We start from the raw sequence: 23990 nt of genomic DNA on the forward strand, positions 1-23990 counted from the left end.
TCTTTAAAAGGGACTTAATCAACTGAGTAACTAAAGAAACTTGGTAAGCATTAAACTCTGGACACCTATAAAGCTGGATTGGTTAGAGGGCAAGGTAGGGTGATGGACAACACGCAGAGGGAGGAGATTGAGGTCGAAAATTAAAATCAGATTTGTGTTCACAACCTGCAAAGTGCCAACAGAAAAACAAAGGCAACAATTTAAATATCCACCAACTGTTTATTGTATTCGGCATATCCAGAATGTTAAAGTAGATCACCGTTACACACTGAACAGTAACAAATAATAGCTATACTTGCTTATTCTGCCACAAGTGCTTTAACCTCCACTCTTCAAGGATATCACCAGAATTACTTTCTAATTAAAACAATATAAACTGTGACTTTTAGGCATTAAAATGAAATAACTTAGACATACTATAAACAGGAACACACTATATATACAACCTTGTCTGCATAGAATACTGTTCAAACATCTCGCTCATTCAGAAGCATGATGCATACCAGATATCTATTGTTAACATCATATCACAAAATTGAACAACCATTGCAGATTCCTTGATGACTAACCGCATGCCTACAAAAGAGTTGTGTGCATATTTGGATGAGAGGCCTTGCAGAGGTCATTATATCAACACAAAGGAAATGCATCAGGGCTCATTTGTTCGAGGGCAGCACACAATACATTACAGTGCTGATGCAGAACTTCCATGTACGCATTATTATTCTACCTAGACTCAAAGCTCAGTAAGTAGCGCTCATTTTTGCCCTGATGAAAATCTGAAAATTACTTTGTTACTGGCTGAACTTGATCGCCGCCCAATCAGTAACCAAAATGATAACTACATTTGTTTAATATCACAGGATACAGGCCCTCCAAATAAAAACAATTATAGTATTAAAGTACACAAATCATCAACTACTTTTCGGTTTTATTTTTACTTGATCATGGTCAGTGACCCTTACCTCTTTTTCTTCACTCTAAGGACTGGTACCTTTTGGAATCACTTGGACCGGAAACTACTGATATTGAATCAGTTGGGATATTCTTTAAACAAACCAGCTTTTCAGATAGGTTACACCAACACCCCATCCCAGGGCTCTTTGCTCGAATGGGGGTTTATTTAGCATTGTACCCTTGATGCTAATCCCACTACTGTTACTAATCAATACTGGACTTCCTCATATCTACAATTCAAGAGTCATGTTAAAGCACTGTAAGGTGGCATTGTGTACATTCCTTGGTGGCAATAACCCATGTCTTGCATCCTCACTCTCTAAGCATCAGACAGTTGAAAGGAGGGAAGTTTGGGCCAGATCTACCCAACTGGAAAAATACCGATCTCAATTGAAATACAGTCGTTCAGAGTACATTTTCTTTTAAAACCCCATAAGCAAAACACAATTAAAAGAGACAGTCCTATATCTTTTAAATGAGATGGCAGCACTAGAGGAAAGTTGAAAGAGGGGGGTTGTGACTGTACTCCCCCAAAGCATCCAAAATAATTCCTCCAATGAGATACCAGTATTATTTGGTGCTTCCACTTGCAAATGATGTACTTAAGTGAGTTCAGGTTTGTTTGGGGATTATTATGTGAGGTTGATCTTCAGGATTTGTGCTTGTGACCCTCTGTAGTAAGTGAACTCAGCGGCCGGCTAAGCAAGCAGATGCTCACAAATACATTATTCACAATAGGCCAGCCCGGCACTATTCGGTTCAGCTATAGTAGATATCAGTTCTGGGAATATATTGATAACAATTTTAGCAGAAGCATGCAAACTTAACTGCTTAATTAAATCAAGTTAGTGGTCAACAGTGCTTCTTTCTGTAGTAATTACAAGTATTCAGTACCTTTCATTTATGTATTTAACTCAAAAGGGTCTACCAAGATAATCCTGGAAAAGACTGAACAATCAAGCATATCTGTTCGGAAGAACATGGGGCAACAACATCAGAAGTTAAAAAGATGATGTAGACCATGACCATCACATAATATCTGCATTTCCAAATATCTTAAAAAACGAAGTGCATTGCAGGAAAGAAATAAAAACCTACTATGCCGACTGTAGTAATCACACACGATCAACACAAAGCGATGCCTTTGTAATCATTTGGGAAACTTTGAACAGAAACTAGGTCAAAGAAAATTGGTAAATATAGCAGGTGAAATTAACATTGTCATGTTTGTAGAGTTGTGAAACAGATACATATGAAGTTTTCATTACAAATAAGGGGTGAACAAGTGCATGCTATCATTAGTTTTTAAATCTTTAGCAGATCCCTCGCTGAAATTCCAAGAACTGTATCAAGAAAATTACTTTGCATTGTATGTTCTGCAAAATAGATCAGGATCTTCCTAAAGTATTGAGATAATTCTTTTCAGCAGAGAGGGCCCGACCAACAAATAGAACGATCACTTGGCATAGAGTGGATAACCAAATAAAGTCTGGGGATTCAGAGGCCATTCTCAGCAAAAACTGTGGCCATATAATCCAACAGAAAAAAAGGGATCCTCCTTGCTTGGATCTGTGAAATGTTTAAATACATTAAGGAGTTCAGGCAAAAGAAAGAGGCCACAAAGATTTGGTGATGAATCAATAAAAACATTTTGTGCTATACAAAATATATGGTTGCACAGATTCCTGTTCACCCCTGTACTTGTTACAGATTTTGTTTTGATAAAAACAGCATTTTCCCTGACAATTGTTTAGTAATTTTGCTTTGCCCTGAAAACTTCATTAAGGCTTTTTAGCGCTTGCTTACGGGTTATTTCATTCCAACCAGCAGGAAGATTAGCTGGGAGAGCAGAGTAAAATTCAGCAAACTTTTTGTTGAACCTTTTAAAGACAAACTTCCAGTAATCAGAGGCCTCAATGCTGGCATCTGGCTGAATGCGCCAATCTGGGAAAAATGTGCGGTAGTCCTTGTATGGGTGCCACTGATACCCTGTGGCAAAATTCATGAATAAAGTGTCTGAAACCACATCGGTGGAACAAAGGGTGTAAATAAGCTCCTTTGTAGAAGTATGTCTGAAACCACCTAATCCCTGTGGCCGGTGGACAGAGGCAAAGTGCTCCTTGTGCTCTTTTCCTCCTGCTTCACAAGGTGCCTTACAAAATGGACACTGCTTGGAACAACCAAAGACTTTCTTAAACAGTTCATCCTGGGGCTTGTATGGCAGTGAGGAAAGTTTTGCATCAATGTCGGATCCTATATAGTCTGTCAGGATATTCTTTTCCAGCTCTGCAAGGAAGAACTGAATGTCATTTGAAAACTGATCAATGTTTGCAGTGTTTTGAAAAAGAATCACTTCCAAATTGCTCTTCGGGATCAGTAGGTCATTCTGCAATGTTTTGCAAAACAGTTCGAAAAACTGAGGTAATGTTTTACAGCACTTGTCTCTTGTAAATTGGATTACTTCGCTAACCTTTTTCATGATCACAGCAAGGATATTAGTTTCCAATCGTTGTAAAACTCCGGTCTGACTGCAATGATCAACTATGTGTTCAAAAATATGTTTTTTAACAAAATCTTCATAATTACAGGTGTATTCCTTATAGCCTTTAAATGAATTTCCCCCCAAAAGCTTCAAAAGTACATCAAACTGAAAGAATGTCCGGCTGCTGTATTTAATCGATTGTTCTTGGAGAAGAATATCTTCCACCACTTCTAGACCAAGTCTAGTCTCAATATAGCCCTCCAAAGCTGGTTCAAGGCACCGATCACAAAAATCCTTTGCCCGCTTCTGACATTCATCCTTTCTGAGATAAATATCTTTAAAGGTAGAGCAATACTGAGGCTTAAATTTCTCCAGACAATATTGAGGATCATTCTCTCTAACAAAATTGTCATGCATTTTTTGAAATGCATGAGCCGCTCTTCCCAGAATATGAAGCTTCAGATCAACCTGAAATTGAGGCGTGGTGTGAATGCTTCTGAAATCATCATTGTGTAGACAGTCGTTGACAATATGCAACAACTCCCTACAATAGGTTCCATCATAGTCCACTTTAGAACTTGTTTTACCTTCGACATAAGTGTTGCATCTAGTTATCAAAGCTTTTGAAAGGTCATTAGCTTTACTTGCGCATTCATGGGTGAACATTTCTTTTACAGTTTTAACAGATAACCATGGTAAATCCAAATGCTCAGATTTTATATTAAAATTAAGTTGCCCATAATTTAACAAACTTTGTGCATTTTGCAATACCTGATTAGCAAAACTGCCAATGCTGTTCAAGTCCTTCATCAGGTGGCAATGCATATCATGTGAAATTTGCCGTGGCTCCAATCGATTGAGTTGCAGGTCAGTTATTGTTTCTTTCCACATATTTTCAAATTCCAGTTCCAACGCCTCATCACTTAAATCACAATTACGCTCTCTACAATTTTCCAAAAGACTGACAACTTTGCCTTCAATCTCTTTCATATATTTAGCTTGCAGAGTCTCAATTTTATACTTGCTTTTTTGTATGTGAATGGCCTCGTCAAATTTGCTAAACAAGTAATTTTCAAGCTCCCTTTTTAAAGATTTGGCGCTTTGGATAAAATCTTCTCTGTATTTCTCTATAAGGTGCACATTTTGAATTCCACTGTTGAAATATTTCTGCAAGCAAGTCATGATCTTTTGCTCTCCGCATTGCAATAACTGAAGGGCCTCTTGTTTCAATGTGTTGTAGGTATTATAATCAAGTTCACTTGATGTTTGGTTGTAGATGACCGTTTCTACCTTGGATACCCAGAGATGCATCTCTTTGCGAAACACCCACTCCCACTCACTGTACTTCATAGACAGCCGATTATAGGCATCAGCGACAAGGCTATTTCTGAAGCTGAAGATAAAGTTTTCATGCTTAACTGCATTCCACAAGCTCTTGATCCATTCCATAAACGTTGTAATGTCTTTGGAGTCTCTGCTTGCTGAACGTTTGTTAATAAACTCAAACAAGTACCTCTTTAACTCGTGCACATTCTCACTGTATCCCCGGTTTACAGGGGCCATGGGAGGAACACCATGCCACAAACCGGGAATGTACCAATTGTGTTTCTCAGGATCGTATTCCATAATGTCAGGGAAGGTTATCTCCCTGATTTGCTTTTCCATCTTTGCTGCTGTTTTAGTCATTTCATTCAGCTGTTCTAACAGATGTTTACGGTCTCTCATGTTTTGCTCATAAGCAGACACGTCACTGACGTTCTGATGCACAAATTGACAATTTGGATTTTGTCCTATTTCTTCCATCCTTAGAAAAGCATGGACAACAATTTGCAAGACATCCTTCATTTCAGTAGCATTTTCCATAGCAATGTTAACAATTGTGATGTCACTTAGCCCAACGACCAATGTCGCCAGCTCATTGTCGTGCTCATAAGTATCTGCCAGTTTTGCCAGCTCTGGGGCCTTTAAGCCTTCAGTATCAATGACCAGAATGAAATCGCAGCCCAACTCCTCCTTTAAATTATCTTTCACATTAATGAGTAGCATGAAGGCTCCACGTGTGCATCTCCCACTGCTCACTGAGAACTGGAGCCCAAACATTGCATTCAGAAGAGTTGATTTACCTGTGCTCTGCACTCCCAGCACGGTTATAACAATTATTCGACACTGTCCCTTTAGTTTGGTTTGTAGCTCGGCCAGAACATCTGTTATCCACTTCAGGGGAATATTTGAGGCATCACCATCAATAAGTTCCAGTGGAAACCCTTCCAACAGGAGATCAGCAGCAATGCTTGGAAGATGAACACATTGCTTGCCTTTTCGTGTCGATTTTACATTTCTAGTCATGTAACATTTTGCCTCATAAAACTGCCCCAACTCACGCATAAAGTGTTCCAGCCCTAGAGAGCTTTCAGAGATTTTTCGATCTAGTTCTGCTAAGTCGGTTGGATTATCCTTTAAAGTACTACACAACTCCTTGTACTCTCCTCTCAACTTAGAAAGATTGTTTCTCGCAATGTGATCCAGATTGAATTTCATCCACTTCAGGAAATAGTGTTTTTCTACTTTTGAAGGTTGGCCAATTCCAGCAATAAATTTAATCATGCCATCAGTGAGGTCAAACTTACTCTGCTCTATGCGCAGTTCTGATATTTCTTTTGTGAGTTGACATTTATAGAGCTCTGGTGGGGTGTCCCCTTGTCTTCTCATCCTGCAGTGTTCCTTCTCAACATTTGACAGTCTCTTCCAGAGATCTCCCTGTAGTTTCATCATTTCCTTCTTGTACACTACAACATCATTTATACCCAATGTGATTTCTTTGGCACATTTAAGTGCACTTTGACATTCCTCGCAGTCTTCATCTATATAGATTCCCTGTTCACGAGCAGTTGCTGCCATGCTCTCGATAGTCACACTGCACGGAAGATCCATGACAGTTCTTAGCATGGTCGACTGTAGTATCTTAACAAATTCAGCATCATTGGTGGCCTTATCTTTTACCAGCAGACGAGACCTATCAAGCTTCAATCCTGGAGCTAGCTTATTGAGTAATCCCAAGGTTTCACTGGAGTCATCTGTCTGGGAATTTAGGATGAAGTAATACTTTGTTTTTGATTTATTGAGGGACAATAATAATGCATATTCACTGACACTTATGTGTTCAAGAAATATAAACACAGCTGATGATATTGCAGATAAAAAACGAAACTGCAGCCAGTGAGACTCAATATCTCCACGTAGATTTGCAACTGCAACAGGCTCTGGGAAAATATCAGAGTTTTCCCTCCCACCAGGAAAATACCAGGACATTTCCACTAAACCATTGGATATTCTCCTGGGAACATTGCCACATTCCATGTCCCGGTGTATGAAGAAGTCATGATGCTGCTGAGGGGGACTAAGAATTTCATTCAGAATTTTCGATTTCGAAAGACCACAGTACTTTAGGCGTACAAACGAAAGGGTGGGCATAGGTGTGAGCACAAGGCTCTCCTCCTTGAACCCTTTGCTGCCTCTCAATGAGTGGGGCCTCCACTTTCTTACAATATCCCTCATGGCCCAGAGCATAAATGTGCACTTGGTGCCATCACAGGGAGGCAGCAAAAGTGGAAGCGCAAACTGGCACATGGACATTTTCAACATAAGTTCTTGCTGCAAAAAGCCATCTGAACAATAAAAGAGGACACAGAGGACATCCAGGGGGTTGATTGACTGTCGGGTGCGATTTGTGTTTATGCTAAATATTTCTTCATTTACACTCTGTTCTTTGTTCTGAATATCAACTGAATCATAAATGGTTGTTGGCTTTTCAAAGCTTGCCTTTCTTGCGGTCACATTCAAAGCCATTATGCTCCTGAGAACATGCCAGGGTACATCTTCTAAACTCTGAAGATTATCCTTAAAGCTCTCCTGGCCAATTTGAAGGACATCCCTGAGTGAGAGATTGATCTTTCTGTAGGCTTCCATTTTCATCAAAGATAGAACATCTGCAAACTCCTTGGCTGTCTCTAGAAAATATAAAAGTTCTGTAGTTTAGTTTTTGTTCAGCACATCCATTTACAACTTTTTTTAATTGTGCATTTTTTGATACATATAATTAAAACTATTATTAAATGTGAACCTTCATACTATACATTTCATACAATCATTAAAACTATCATCCTAAACATGATATGAACTTGATAATCCTAATGTCATAGAAATGGCAAAGTGTCTTAGATCCACACAAATAACAAACATCCTATTTGCCTATTAAAAGGATCCATAAAACCCATTTATCTAAAATATCTTTAGTGCTATCTTCCAAATGTGATAAGCCGCCACAGTTTTGACCACCGATTCCTGCGCTAAATAAACTACTTCAAAATTGATCCTTAACTATGTGGTCCATTTCCGCTACAATGTGAGCATATGCCCTCCCATAATGTATCTCTAGGGTTCTATAGGTAGCAAGTATATGTCAACTAGTCTCAATTTTCTTCTGACACAGTCGACATACTCGCTCTACATAGGGTATATTTGTCCATGCTTCAGTGTACGCTCTAGTTGGGAAGAGATTTAGCCTCAGATATAGTATGAAACGCATCAAATCCACCGAACAATATTTAGTTAAGTATCTACATGGAGTTTTAACTTGAAAACTCAGCCACAAGTATTCTTTGTATCTTTGTGATTAACTTAACCTGTTATTTTTAGAATTACTTTTTATTATCGTTTCATAATGCGGATTACTTAGCAGCTCGTCCGGTTTTACACTCAACATGGATAAGAAAAAGAGAGCATCTTGTTGTAGCTCTGCTATGAAGATGTTCTGATCTCCTGTTATACCTTTCATACCGATAAGCCTCAATAAATTGAGTAGTTATTTGTTGGAAGAAGCTTTATATATAATACTCTTTGTAGACTCCAGGTAGTTGACAATGCTGTGAGGCCATATTCTGATCTCAGGGCTTTAACAAGTACACAGTCCGGTAGATTTATAACAGTTTGCAGCTTTTTACTGTCAATGCTGTCCAGCCCAACAATAACAGCCAGAAAGTACTGATATACTGTACAATATACTCGGAACAAAACTTGCACAATATATTTCTAAGAGACCTTCGACATTAAAACTCCCACGTTTTACGACAGATTATATAAATGTAATCATAAGTACGTTTCCACAGAAAAGAAAGCAAAAAAAAAAAAAAGCGAACATTGACTAAGGCGCTAAGGCGAAAGGTACAGCTTTTTCCTTTTTATAATGTGAAAGCTTCTGTGAGTGAAGAAACAAGCACATGCTGCTGGTTTTAGCAAAGAGGGTAAGCATTGAGAGTTCGGTAGTAAATCCACTGATTTACTACCAAGCTCATGGGTGTATACGATTTGGCCGTGGAACAATTGTTCTCGGCCAAATTGACCGTGGTCAATTCAGCCGCAAAGACAATTTTTCTGTGGCCAAATCAGGCCAAACTTAGACACCCCCCCAACCACTCCCCATACACTCCCCCACCCACCCCCTACTTACCTTTTTGCCATAAAGCTTATATTCTGACCCTGCGGCATCGGATCCGTTCCTTCTACGTGGGTCGGATACCATGTTGCAGGGTCTGATTTTCTTTTTTCCACGTCCCCCACCTCCAAAACTCCGGAAGCGGGAGACATCCCTGCTACCCCCAAAGGTCATCGCTACCAAACATGGGGAGCGGGGCAGACCCCCGCTCCCCATGTTTCGTAGGGATTACCCAATCTGATTGTTTCCAAACGATCAGCTGAATTCAGCCAGATTTACCATACGATTAATTGGAAAATATCAGTTTGGGTAATATCAATCTCGTTGACCATTACTGCGACGATTCAAAGAGTGTTGTCACTTCTCCCGAGGGAATAGACATTGGCAAAGTTTAAAAACTAAAGAAGAACTTCCAGGCGAAGGAGCGAAGACGGGAGAGCAGAAGACACCGGAGGGAAGTGGAAGGCGGCTCTCCAGGACCAAACATCGGCGGGTCCAGCTACATTTAGGCGAGGCAGTGGTACGAGCTCCAGAATAGGGTGGATCATGCGGTTCCACAACGGTACCTATACTGCAAGGAGCCAATCCACGAGCTTTGGACACACACAGAAGCGGGAAGCAGACAGAAGACCAACTCCAGTCCAGAGAAGAGCCACCGCGGTACAATCCGATCTCTGAAGGTAACAGGAAGTAAGAGTGAGCTGGCAGGGACATAGGGAGTGTTGGAGGGTCTCCAAAACATTCCCTTTAAAAAAATGTATTTTTTTATATGGTTATACAACAAACCTTTAGCAAAAATTATATCACTTAAAATGTCATATCAATTGATCTCATATCAAATACACACCGTTGACACATTAAAACATACATTAGTAAAAAGTAGTAATAAATATAGCATGTATAAAAGTTTGTTAGACTACAATCAGTTAAGAAGCGTATTTTGACTGTTATTTTTCAACTCTATTTGAAGTAGTGCTTCTTTCCAAACACGGAAAGCCGCTGCAGTTTTGACAACGCTCTGTGCTCCATAACAGCAGTAACTTTTGATGTAATAATTCTTGCACTGAGTGAGAAGATGGCACGAGGACTCAAGCTGTAGATTGCACAGCCGACAAGTTCTTTCTAGGCATGCCAATTTAATCCATTGACCCGTGTGTTGACGGGTGGGGAGTATATTAAAACGCAGGTAAAGAACAAGTTACTCTCTTACCTGGTAACGTTCTTTCGATGGGATGGTCCGACGACGTATTCCATATCTATGACAATAATCACCACAGCTGTGCTGCTTCGGAAAATCTTTCGGCGTCTGCGTCCTGCGTCGATACGCCGCCCTCCAGGACCTCCTCCGACGGCCGACGTCACTGGATGTTATAAGTAGGACGCACGACGTCCGTAGCCTCAGTTGTAGTTTTTTTCCCAGATCGTGTGGCACCAGTCTTCTGCCAGTTTGACCACACAAAGCCTTGCGGAAACGTAACCTGCAATCGCATAAGAAATACTATAGCGAGGAAGGCAGGGAGGGAGCGATATGGAATACGTAGTCGGACCATCCCATCGACATAACGTTACGAGGTAAGAGAGTAACTTGTTCTTCGAGGAGATTGGGTCCTCTGACTTATTCCATATCTATGACAGACTCCCAAAGCAGTACCAATGCAAGGAGGTGGGAAAATAATTTAGAATACAGAAATTTAGAATGCCCAATCAAATCGCGGAGCAAAGGACCGCCTTGCCAAAGGCCAGATCCTGCCCACGGATGGAATCGAGGGAGTAGTGACGTACAAAAGTATGGACCGAAGCCCAGGTGGCTGCATCACAGATTTTACGAATAGGAACACCCCTCTGTAGTAGGGCAGTAGAGGCAGCCATACCCCTGGTGGAATGGGCCCGCAAGCCGGCCGGTGGGTCCTTACCTGCCAAGCGGCAACATTCAGAAATTGCCAGAATAATCCAGCGAGACAAAGTCTGCTTAGTTACAGCTTGTCCCAAATGCTTTCCAGCGTAAACAATGAAGAGTTGATCGTCCACTCTGACCCGGGACATGCGTGAAATATAAAAGCTTAAAGCTCTCCTAGGATCGAGCCTATGGAGCCTCTCCTCTTGCTTACCAGGGTGCAGAGGAGGATAAAATGCCGGAAGAATAACCTTCTGGCCTAAATGAAATTCCGACACCACATTCGGAAGAAAGGAAGGACGAACTCTAAGGGTAACCCTGTCCTTATGAAATACAGTGAAGGGTGGCTTAACTGAAAGTGTCTGTAACTCACTCACTCTGCGAGAGGAAGTGACCGCAACCAAAAATACAGTTTTAAGAGTTAGCAATCTCAAAGGGCACAAATGCAAAGGCTCAAACGGAGCACCCATCAGAAACTTGAGGACAAGGTTCAAACCCCAACCGGGCACCTGGAAAGGTGACGGAGGGAACACATTAGTGAGCCCTTTTAGAAACTGAGACATTAAAGGGATTTTAAAAGACGAGCGCTTAAATATGGACAGCGCCGCCAGGTAACCTTTAACGGTACCCACTTGCAAGCCCCTGTGGGCTAAAGAAAGCAAAAAAGACAGAACCACAGGAATGTCACATGAAAACAGATCCACATTCTTAACCCTGCACCAGTCGCAGAACTTTCTCCAACAGCAACGGTACAGGGACTTTGTTGCGGGCTTTGTGGCCGAAAGCAACACCTCCTTCACGTCTTCAGGGAGGTCCCAATCCTTATACCTCAACCTTTCAGAAACCAAGCGTGAAGGTTGAGGGATATGACCTCTGGATGGAGAACCTGACCCCCCCCCCTCCCGTGAGAGCAGATCGTCTCGGTATGGAAGACGATGTTGAGGGCAGATGAACAAGTCGAGAAGGTCCAGGTACCACGTCCTCCGGGCCCATGCCGGAGCAATGAGAATCATCCGGGAACCGAACCTTCATAACCTCCGCATCACTTGCGGGATGACGGGGACTGGAGGAAACGCGTACAGCAGTGGGAATGACCACTCCACCACGAACGCGTCTCCCAAGGCTCCTCTTGGAGGAAATTCCCGCAAGCAGAACCTTTCGCACTTACGGTTGACACTGGAGGTGAAGAGATCGACTTGAGGGGTCCCCCAAAGGGGGGGGAAGATCTCCAGGAGAATCTCCTGAGCCAACTCCCACTCGTGCGAGATCGCGCTCTGCCTGCTCAGAGCGTCCGGCGTCTCGTTTTCGTCTCCGGCCAGATGAACTGCTGAGATCGAAACTTCATGCTGGATAGCCCAGAACCAGAGCTGCATCACCTCCCTGCACAGAGGAAGTGACCCTGCCCCCCCCCTTTTTGTTGAGGTAGTGCATGGCCACTGTGTTGTCCATCAGGATCAGGACATTCTTTCCTTGCACAGTCAGCAGAAAAGCCTTCAGGGCAAGCCTGACGGCCCTCAGCTCCAACAGATTGATATGGAGTCTGGACTCCGACGGAGACCAACGACCACAGACTGTCAACTGGTTGGCATGAGCTCCCCATCCCGCGAGGGATGCGTCCGTCACGATCGTTACCTCCGGCCAGGGTAGCCAAAATGGAGCCCCCTTCATCAGATTGCCTTCGACGGCTCACCACAGAAGGTCCTGTGCGACCGAGGACAGCACCTGAACAGGGTCCGACATCCTGCCGGAGGACAGACCACTGGAGCTTGAGTGCCCATTGCAAAGATCTCATCCGCAACCTGGTCTCTGGCACCAGAAGAATGCAGGATGTCATGAGGCCGAAGCAATCTCAAGAACTTGAACGCTGGGAGACTCTGGGCATGCTGAAACTTGTGCACCATCTGCTGAATGTGATGAGCCCTCACCTGGGGAGGAAAACACTGCCCCAGGGACGTGTCGAGCACTGCTCCGATGTACTGGAGCCTTTGAGTTGGCGTCAAGTGGGACTTCTTTAAGTTGAGGGAGAAGCCCAGCTTGTGGAGGGAGTGGCAGGTGACGGACAGATGATCCAGGACTTGCTCGGGAGAGCGCGCCCTAATCAACCAATCGTCCAGGTAGGGGTAGACGTGAATCCCCCCTTTCCTGAGATGCGCTGCCACCACTAGCATGAGCTTGGTGAAGCCCCTCGGGGCGGAGGTCAATCCGAACGGCAGGACCCGAAACTGAAAGTGCGAGTCACCAACCGCGAACCTCAGGTACTTCTTGTGCTTTGGATGGATCGGCACATGAAAATAAGCGTCCTTGAGGTCGAGAGACACCAACCAGTCCTGAAGTTGAAGGGCCTGGAGGACTTGAGAAAGAGTAACCATCGTGAACTTGTCCTTCCTGAGGAGTTTGTTCAAACCGCGCAAGTCCATGATGGGTCTCAATCCCCCGTCTTTCTTGGAAATCAAAAAATAAGGTGAATACCATCCCTTGTTCCTCTCCGCTACAGGCACCAGTTCTATGGCGCCTTTCTCCAGACGGGCTTGAACCTCCTGCACAAGGAGCGGATCCGGACTCTGCAACGAGAGATTCCCCGGTGGATTGTCGTGAGGCCTCTGCCGAAAAGGAAGACAGTAGCCGTGGGCTATGATCTCCAGAACCCACACATCTGAAGTAATGGCACGCCATTCGACAAGATGCTGCGCCAGCCTTCTCCAACCGGCGAACCATGGGACATGGCCTCATGACTGAGCTGAAGCAGCTGTGGCGTTGCTTGAGGGCAACTGCCCGAGCGGCTTTGGCACCTCGAGTACGTACCCTGCTTTCCACCTCTGGCACTCCTACGGTGGCCCCTTTAACTGGCAGCTCCTCTCGCTTTACCAAAGGATGAGTAATAACGAAAGGAACCTCCCTTCCATTGCTGTCCCCTAGGACGAAAAGTCAGAGGTTGGCGAACTGCAGTGCCCAACGACTTTGCTGCAGCTTTGGAGGTCTGCAACCTCTCAAGGATCTCGTCAGCCTTGCTGCCAAAAAGATGTTCACCGTCAAAGGGCATGTTGAGGAGCCGGGCCTGCACATCAGGAGCAAACCCAGACTTCCGCAACCACACAAACCTGCGTATTACGGTGCTCGCCACCATGGACCGGCTGACGCAATCTGCCATGTCCAAACCCGACTGAACGGCCTCACACATGGCATCCTTGCCATCCTGGACCATAGAAAGAAAACCATCCCATTCCTCCCCTTCGGGAATATGTTCAGCCGCTAAGGAAACACAGTTCCACAGAGTGTGTGTGAAACGTGACAAGGCACATACGGAGTTAGCCGCCTGAAGAGCCATACCCCCTGAAGAAAACACTTTCTTCGCCCAACCATCAAAACGTCCCCATCAGGAGGGATGGTAGGATACGACGCCTGGTTTGCTGGGGCCGTAGCCGCCTGCACCACCAAACTCTCCGGAGTGGGGTGCTTGGTCAAGTAGCAGGGGTCGCTACTGGCTGGGCGGTATTTTCGCAGCAAAGACTTGCCCACTGCCGGGAGACTCTCCGGAGCGGTCCAAGTCGCCACCACCCTCCTCTGTAGAGCCATATGGAACGGCAGTACCAGGTCAGTTGGTGAATCTTGGTCGAGGATATCCGTGAGGTCATCCTGAAGAAAATCTCCTGGGGGAGCAGCCCACCCCAAGTACTCGGTGACCCTAGACATAAGGCGCCGGTACAAGGAGTCGGCATGGGTGCCAGGCTCAGGCCTACAAAACTCCACCTCCGGAGAGGTGTCCAGACCACTGGCGTCGTGCAGGGACTGACGCAGGTCCTCAATCTGGCTATGGCCCGAGAGAATCTCATCTGGCACCGTATCAGGAACCATGCTATCATCAGAGCCCTCATCCACCTCCGAAATGTACTCAAGATGGCGGAAAGTGGGCACAGAAGGGGGCACAAAGCCATTCTTGACCTTGGCCAGAGCATTTCTAGGGGGTTCCACCGTGCCCCGGGGTACCCCCGTCGAAACAGCCTCAAAAGGCATCGAGTGAATCGGTGTTGATGCCGAACACGGTGCAGACAGCATCGACTGCGTTGACACAGGCCTCGAGGGCGGAGCCCCGAGCGTGTCCCTCGACAACCTGGGCGCCGACGACTTCCTCGGAGGCGGAGCCTCGAGAGAGTCCCTCGACGACCTCAGCGCCACAGGCGTCGACGTCTTCCTCGAAGACATCACAGGCTCACACGGTCTCGAGCGCGTCGAGGACCGGGACCTGGAACCGGCATGACTAGAACGATTACCCTAAGGCGTACGAGCAGTGTCTCTAGTCCGATCACGACCAACCCCACTCGGAGGCGCGGACGGACCAGTGCCCTGTGGTTCGAGAATCGCTAGCATTTTCTTACCGAAAGGAAGCCCATTCCTCCGGCGTTGCATGCTTGGTGGGATAAGCGACCCACCGACGGGCTGAGTGCTCGGATGAGGATGGGGAAGGCGACCGATGACTGCGCTTCTGGGAGTGCCTCGAAGAGGCAGAGGAGTGGGGGACCCACTCTGGGACCGAGACCCACTGGACTTCCGACGACGATGCGGAGAGTCGCCCCTCGAATCGTCTGTCGAAAGCCCCACGGACCTCGACTTCCAGGGCTTGGACACCTTACCGACCAACAGTTTCTTCTTGCGCTCCCGCAAGGCTTTGGATGTAAGTGACAATCATCCGTGTCATGGGCCTCCCCGATGCACCAGAGGCAGGCGAGTCCGTCACTGACATCTTCGACCCGCAGTCCCCGCACTTCTTGAAGCCCCGGCAGACGCGGGGTGGAAGAGGTAGACATCTCGTAAGGACTATTACTTCACAAACCAACAGGTTCGAAGAACCAAAAGAACAGAAACTCCAAAGAGTCGAGGCGCGCCGAGATCTCCGAAGCGAACACGTTCGCGGAAAAAAACGGAACTGAGGCTACGTGCGTCCAGTGACGTCGGCCGTCGGAGGAGGTCCTCGAGGGCGGTGTATCGACGTCATCAACACAGACGCCGAAAGATTTTCCGAAGCAGCACAGCTGTGGTGATTACTGTCATAGATAGGAATACGTCGGAGGACCCAATCCCCTCGAACAATAAATCTGCGAATGTTTAAAGATGGTTAAGTACGTAGTAAGATGATCACGATGAAATCCTTGCGTACTATAAACCTTATTAGTTTTTGTATACTTCCGCAATCAAACGATCCAACTCAATATCAATGTTTTGGAAGTGTTTGCTTGCAGTATCGTGTAATTGTACAAGAAATTCATTAGTGAAAACCTTGCCATTTAATAGAGCTAATAGGCTAAATAGACTATTAGCCAAAGGGGAGGAAGAATAAATGGAAAGGAACTTGCAATGCTGATACAGCCAAAAAGAGCTAATAGATGGGACACCTAGTTCGCATCGGAGTGCCTCTACCAGCACGGTTCCTGGTACTGCTAATATGGATCTTAAAATGTTCCCTTGAAATATCCACCCACATCATTATCCGCTCCAGAAAGATTGTCGAGCCATATATAATCCCAGGAATGATACTCTTATGGTACACCGCCACTAGACCTTCGATATTCTGGTCACCCTTAATGCGTATGAACCTCTTAAGTATCAACAATTTCTTCAATATTTTCCCTTGTATAAAGTCACCAAATGTTTAGCACGAGTACTACAGATAGCTACTCCTAAATAAATATATTTGTTGATCACTTCTAATGGTGAACCCTTAATGCACCAACTGAAATTCAACGCAACTTTCTTTTGCTGGCTATCAATATTTTTGTCTTGGCGCCATTAACACAAAGGTGATTATTTTTGGCGTATCCAACAAGCACGTCAAGCGATCACTGAAAGCCTGTGGGAGTTCTGTGTAGCAGAATTGTATCGTCTGTATAGACAATCCAAGGTACCAAGGTATTATCGATTAGTGGATATGATATTTTATTTGTATCGTGCTCGTACACAAGTGTTTCAGAGCGCGACAAGGGAGGGGAACAGGGGAGAACACAACAACAATTTTACTAGGCCCAGTGACATTGAGATGGCGCAGGTGCATGGGAAAGGGAAAGGGGGAAAGTGCATGGAAGGGGGAGTGGAAAGTGTGGAGCAGCGGAGAACAGAAATAATAATAAATACAAATAAATAGAGGCAATAAACGGTGGTAGTGCAGCCAGCAAATGGCAATTATGGCAGCAGACTAGGTAAGTTTGATAAGTGCAGAAAATAAGAAAAATCGGGGTCTGAGGGACTGTATGGGTACAGCTACAAGTCCCCAGTGCAAGGGGTGGCCAGGTGGCAGGGTGAGCAGGTAGCTGGGCCCAGGGGCCAGAGGGTGGCTAGATGCACAGTGCCAAGAGAGCAGATCAGCAGGGGAGCGGGGGAGTGAAGGCAGAAGCAAAGGATATGAAAATGGAGGGAAAGTGTGTGCATATTCTATGGCACGGCCCATGCCAGACATCTAAATTGTACAATAATGCGGCCAAAGCACAGCCCTGCTTTAACCCCATATTCGTTCTAATTTCCTCAGTGATATCGCCCTCTTGATGGACACCAACTTATACTGACGTATTTGTGTAAAGTGATCCAAGAAAATAGAGAAATGTACCGTCTATAACCCAATTTGCTAATTTGGTCCACAGAAGGCTACGGGAAACTGTCAAAAGCTTTACTAAAATCCACAAAATATAAATATAAGTTACCATAGGTACTATCCTGACAATGTGAAGTCAAAGCCTGTAATGCACTGAGATTATGTTATGAACTATGTGCTTTCCGAAAACCTTTCTGGAATGGGGAGTTGATTTCCTAAAGCCCATTTAGTTCATTTTTTCTGAAGGATTGTAGCAAAGATTTTAGATCCAACATCGCCTATAGTCTTGTGGGTTAGCACGATCACCCTTTTTAAAAACCGTGACGAACATGGATTTTCTCCAGCTCGATGGTATGTTGCCCGATTTTAAAAAGTGACATTTTTTTTCTAATGCAAGGGACCAAAAATCTGCATCAGCCTTAAACATCACATTAGCCATACTGGTGCTCGAGAACCATTTAATGATTTAATAATCATAGCACTTCGTCTATGGCTCTCCCTCGAGCTCGGACTTTCCCCCCCAGCATTTACCACCTCTTCCCTCTTCCTTTCTGCACTTGCACGTTCTGAATACTCACACAAGGCATAGTAGGTTCGTCCCTCCGCCCTCTGTTCTTAAATATTGTGTGGCAATGTATTTCCCTCCTCTGCTCCCTCTCTGCCCTGTGGGCGCACTGAAACAGTATTTTCTTATTGTTTAAGTGCCTGGTAAGCAAACAATAAAATACATATATCAACTCGTTATCGTCTTTGTCAAATCCCGTTCTGATACAGGATTTGTATTGCCTCTGTCCATCTCAACACTAATGGGATTTAATTCCAATTTACTAGTGCCATTGATAAAAGTTCTGATTTTTTTTACCAGATTTTTTTTTGATCAGCGTTGCTTCTTAGCTAGCGAAACATACATTTCCAATCTGCATTCATCATTGAATATTTGTGGCTACGTCTCCAGTTCTTATATTTAGTAGAGTAATGAGCCAACAGGTTCTTTCTTTTTTAGGTAACTGTAGTTTACGGATTTCTTAATGGCATTATACCTTCTTTGATGGGCTTTCTTGTTACGATGGACAATGATATCAAAATTACTAGAATGACTAGCCAACGGGGTAAAAATATTGTAACTCAAATGTAACAGCTTGTTAAAAAATATCATCACTTTAGATCTATCCAATCATGCTCAGCCAACCATTCCAAGATCATGTGTTGTACCAAACTACTAATTCGCATTACATTCTTGTCACAACACAATACGATGATCCGGTGTGCTAACAGATATAGGGAAGTCAATACATTTCAGATGCCTAACAGTGGGCCATTTAAATGACCAGCGTTCATAGCATGGTCACTAATAGTATTAAATGTTATGGTAAAATCTACACAATTGTCCCAATTTAAAATCGGTCAGCAAATATATAGTCCAAACAGGATGAACTCGTTCCATTAGTCCAAGTGTGTTTATAAACTGGAACGTCACTGTAATTAACTTTTAGACAAACAAGGTCATGGAATTCAAAGAGGTTCCTCCGCTCAATGATCTGTAGCAGAGGTAGAGTTCATATTGCCTCTGCATCAATTTTATCAATCATACCAAGGAAAGCAACAAATTATGCAGGAGCCCAGGTGCGTTTAGATCACCTACAATAATCACTCCACCTTTAGGGCAGGCGCCCTGCCAGCTCAAACTGTTCTCAATATTTGTAATAAACGCCGCCGAAGCCATGGCACCTAGGGGGGTCGTAGATGTTAATAAGTATCCTATTTTTTAAACATGTCTTTTTTAAACGGTTCACATCATCACATCTTCAAAAACCACTTTGACATGTCATTTTACATAGACTCATTGACAGTTGTTACAAAATGTTTGCAACATCGACTGGGGTATGTTCACCAGCCCTTTAAGTCCAGGCATTTCCCTCCCCCCTCTGGTACACAATCCTCGACATAGCGTTCTTTGTCCCTTCACAGTCAAGTCCTTTTTTCCGATTAAGGCCGTGCCTCGTGCCATCAGGTAGGCTGTGAAAGGATCCCAAATATTTTTAGGTCTACTCTGCTGCCCACAAAGTGCTGCATAGTCCCCATCAGTGTCACTCAGCCATATTAGGTCTCTCAGCCATTTAGTCTCTCCTGGTGGGGAAGCATTAGTCCACTTCATCAAAATGCACCTCCTGGCTGCTATCATACAGGTCATTCATAATTTACGATATCTCTTAGGTACCCCTGGAGACCACCCAAACATACCACACACCATTGTACATGGGACTACTTGCCCCATCAACTTGGCACATGACCACAGCATATGTACAGTGTCTGCTGATTCTACATTGCATCTTGGGCACTGAGCCGTTTTAGTATTGTCATACTTATGTACCCGTGCTGGTGAGATATACGCCCTGTGGAGGGTTTTAAGTTGAATTTGTTGCAACCTGGAGCCGAGAGCTCCCGTTTGTGTGGTGCCACACAGCACCTTCCATTGTGTCTCGCTGAATTTCTCCCCAGAGTCTTCCTCCCACTTACTCCTGCATCTGAGGGGGACACGTTGAGAGTCTGCCTGGATGATTTTATATATTGATGAGATCACCCCTCTGCATCCAGGGGAATTTCTAATATATTGTAATAGATCACTATGTGGGACCACAGGGTATGTCAGGAACCACTCTCTAAAGGCTGCCTTCATCCTAAAATACTGCAGCCTGCGTTGGAGCCCACTGCCCATTTTATCGACCAATTCTTCCTGAGACACAAACACTCCATTAGGATAGAAGTCTTCCAGCCGCATGATACCCGCCCCCTCCCATTCCTATGCCGCGGACACATCACATGTCAGTGCCAAAGCTATTTGCCATAGTGAAATTCCCGACTCATACGAGTGCCCCACCCAGAGTCTTTTCAAGGCTCTTCTCCAAGCATGCATTGTGCATGCCACTGGGTCTATTCTACATTTGTCCGCCACCTTGCCCGAAATCAAAATTCCTTGTAAGGAGTGAGGACTCACTGAGCCCCGCTCTATACGTACATGGGGTGTTGACTGCGCTCCTGGCATCCAAAACTGGGCAAATGATAATTGGGCCACTAGGAAATATGTTTCGACGTCAGGGGCGCCAATTCCCCTTTCTTCCTACATAAGTAGGAAGAAGGGGGAATTGGCGCCCCTGACTTCAAGGGTTGTAGTGCGCTATACAAATCCAAAATAAATAAATGAAAAAAGTGCCAGCGCTTCTCATCCTATGTGTGGGTTTTTTGGGTGCCCAGCCAGTTTGATCAGCTGGGATCGTACTTCTCGGAGGTAACCAACCCCCAGCCATACTGGCATGTTTTGGAACATGTAGGAATTTGGGGATCACCATCATTTTAGCCACGGCAACCCTGCTCATGAGTGGGAGTCTACACCACCTGTCCACATTCTTTTTTAGTGTATTCAAGTAACTCTTATGGTTGTCGCTTAGCAGAGACTGGGCTTCCCTACTGACCTTGACTCCCAAATACTTAAGACTGTTCCCATCCAAACCCTTCGGTATTCAGTGGACGAATGGTGGCCTTATGCATGGGGAATAGGGAGGACTTTGAGCGGTTCAATCTGAGTCCGGAGGCACAACCAAATGTAGCCACTTCTTGCGTTATTGGCGCCAGGTTACCGTTTTTGATGTAGATAATTGCATCATCTGCATACAGCAAGATAAGTTCACTGCCCCCCAAGCCCCCCATGGCTAGACTCCTGTGCCCATCGAATCCCAGCAGCCTGCTTGCCAGTACCTCGATTGCAATAGCAAATATTAAGTGTGAGAGCGGGCACCCCTGCCTGGTTCCCCTCCCGAGACTAAACAGATCCAACAACGTGCCACTGATGTTAATCTGAGTGCAACCAGCATATAGCAGTTGCATCGCTTTGAGAAAGTACGCAGGGATCCCCCACCAGGGACAGCACCTCAAAAAGGTAGTTCCATTCAACAGAATCAAATGCTTTTTCCATTTCCAATAATGCTGCAATGGCTTGTGTGGTGGGGTCTATCTGAGCCAGTATTGCAAACAGGCATCTTAGATTCAGAGAGGTCGACCTCCCAGGGATAAACCCTGATTGGTCCCTGCGTGTTACCTGTGTGATGTGAGGAAGCAGACTGTCCGCTAATACTATGGCGACTATTTTTGGATCTAAATTCAGCAGGGATGTCGGACAATTGGAAGAGCAGTCTAATGGGTCCTTTCCTGGCTTAAGAATCAGTGTTATCAATGCCTCCCGCATTGTGGGTGGGAGTTGTCCCGCCACCAGTCCCTCTTCCCATACCCCCAGCATATGTTGAGTTATCTCCGGGCCCCACTCTTTATAAAATTCAGCCGTCATACCATCGGTCCCCAGTGCCTTGGAGGACGGGAGAATCTGCACCGCACCCAATAGTTCCTGACCGTGAAGGGGAACGCCAGAGCCTCAGCTGCTTCCTCACCGAATCTGGGAAGAACCACGGCCGCGACATTCTCTAAGCTCGGTTTCCGGGAGGGTGCCTCTAGTAGTGTACAGTGATTCATAATACTCGTGAAATACTTCTGCAATCTCGCTAGGTTTCACCACCACCGCCCCTTCCATTGTTCTCACTGCAGTTATTTCTTTATAGCCACGTTCATGTCTCACCAATGCCGCCAGGTGCCTACCTGGTCTCCCCCTCTTCCCCATATTTACGAGCCATTGCTGGTTGGGCGAATTATTTCACCTCCCGCTCTGCTAGTTCTTGGAAGCATTCCAAACTCTCCTTTAAATAGGGCGAGCGCGCTCGGTATGTTCAACCTATCTGCTTCTCCCTCTCTGTGTTTTATTTCAATCTCCATTTCATTTAGTTGTCTACAAATCAGTTTTAAGACCCCCATTTCAGTGGACATGCATCCTCCCCTTAGCACCACCTTGAATGCTTCCCAGTGTCCCTTTCCCCGCCACTGTACTCCGTTATCTGGAAAGTATTGCTTGATCGAGCTATGAATTTCGCTTTTGAACACCATGTCCATTAGCGCTGCTGCCTGGAACCTTCACCGGGGTCGGGGCGATGTTGCCTCACAGTTGCATGGACCACAACACTGGAGAATGATCCGAAAACGTCCTCGGAAGTAGCACACATTCCTCTGTACAGTGCAGCACTAGTGTGCTACACCTATGCTAAGGATACCCAGATCATCGTCTGGCTGGATTCTTCCCAGCCGAACCTCGTGTCTCAGCTTAGGCGTTGCCTTGCGGCCATGAGTGAGTGGATAGGCAGCAATTGGCTGAAATTGAACGGGGATAAGACAGAGGTCCTGGTGGTGCACCCCCCCAGGCAGCCTTTGGCGGGCTGTTATTGAGCCTGTCCTATCTTGGTCCCTGGCCTTTTGGCCCATCGAACTGGGGACGTGTCCTCTTCCGGTTCTAGAAGTTAAAAAATCTAGGGGCCTCATTACGAGTTCGGCAGTAACCATGCCTGAAATTCCGGCACGTTACCGCCGGACTCGTATTACCAATCCGCCTCCGTCATTCCCGGGGCATTACGACCCCGGTAACACGGGAATTCCGGAGGCGGAATTCAGTAAATCCCCATTCCCATTGAGTCCCATAGGACTCAATGGGAATGGGGAAGTGGAAACACCGGCACCATCACGTGATGGTGCCAGTGTTTCCACATCCGCCTGCAGGCGGGTGGTGTTAAACCCGCCAGGTCAGACCTGGCGGGAATGACACCTCCACCTCCAAGACTCGAGATCACCCGGTATGGAAACAACGGTGGCGGTGGGTTTAGCGCCACCGTCATTTCCATACCGGGTGACTCGTAATGAGGCCCTAGGAGTAATTCTCTCTGCATCACTGTCGATGAGCGCTCAAGTTGGGACTATCTGGCAGGATTCTTCCAAATTCGCATTCTCCGTAGGGTGTTGCTGCTTTTGCCAGCTCGACTTAGGCCCTTAGTTATGGCCTAATTAGTATTAAGTCGACTAGACTACTGCAACTCGCTACTGCTGGCACAACCTTTGTATTTGCTGCATCGGTTACAACTCCTCCAAAACTATGCAGCACATGTCTGTACGGTATCTCCGTATGGTGCCCATATTTCTCCTGTTCTCAGATCACTACATTGGTTGCCAGTATGTCAGAATGTGCAGTTCAAATCACTGGTGATAGTACACGGGGCATTTTATTGGTTAGGCATGGAGTATCTCCAGGAAAGGTTCTGTCCCTATGTGCCTTCCCGTGACTTACGTTCGAAGGATTCCTGTCTTCCGACTGTTCCTCGCTATCAGTTTGAGCGAGTTGGAGGCCGTTCATTCTTGGTGGCCGCGGCCCAATTGTGGCACTCCCTGCCCACTCCACTAAGATCTATTGCTAACCATCTGACTTTGTCCACAATTGAAAACTTACCTGTTTTAAGCTTACTTTCTCCCGTTCCTGCTGATGGTTCCTCCTTCCAGTTTTCTTCAATAGCACCAAGATGCTCAGGCGGGTGTGCGCTTTATAAAACAAATTAACATAACATTAACTCAACAGGTGGGGGCATATCAGGATGTAATCTAGTCTAGTTGAGGTGCTATGTGCGGTGGTGTGATGCGAAAATCCCTCCACCCCCTGATGTAGTAGTCG

At 45.4% G+C, this 23990-nt stretch overlaps 1 protein-coding gene across 1 annotated transcript in view; it reads right to left on the bottom strand.

Moving 5' to 3' along the window:
* Positions 1 to 215: 215 nt before the first annotated feature.
* Positions 216 to 23990, bottom strand: part of LOC138580896 (interferon-induced very large GTPase 1-like) — a 640286-nt gene continuing 616511 nt past the window's right edge. The window contains exon 6 of the mRNA XM_069651803.1: positions 216 to 7446. Within this exon, the coding sequence (XP_069507904.1) occupies positions 2708 to 7446 (4739 nt within the window). The 3' untranslated portion in view covers positions 216 to 2707. The remainder of the gene's footprint in view (positions 7447 to 23990) is intronic.

This window comes from Ambystoma mexicanum, chromosome 3p (genome assembly GCF_040938575.1).
Source record: "Ambystoma mexicanum isolate Mex_15411 chromosome 3p, UKY_AmexF1_1, whole genome shotgun sequence".
Taxonomy (NCBI): domain Eukaryota; kingdom Metazoa; phylum Chordata; class Amphibia; order Caudata; family Ambystomatidae; genus Ambystoma; species Ambystoma mexicanum.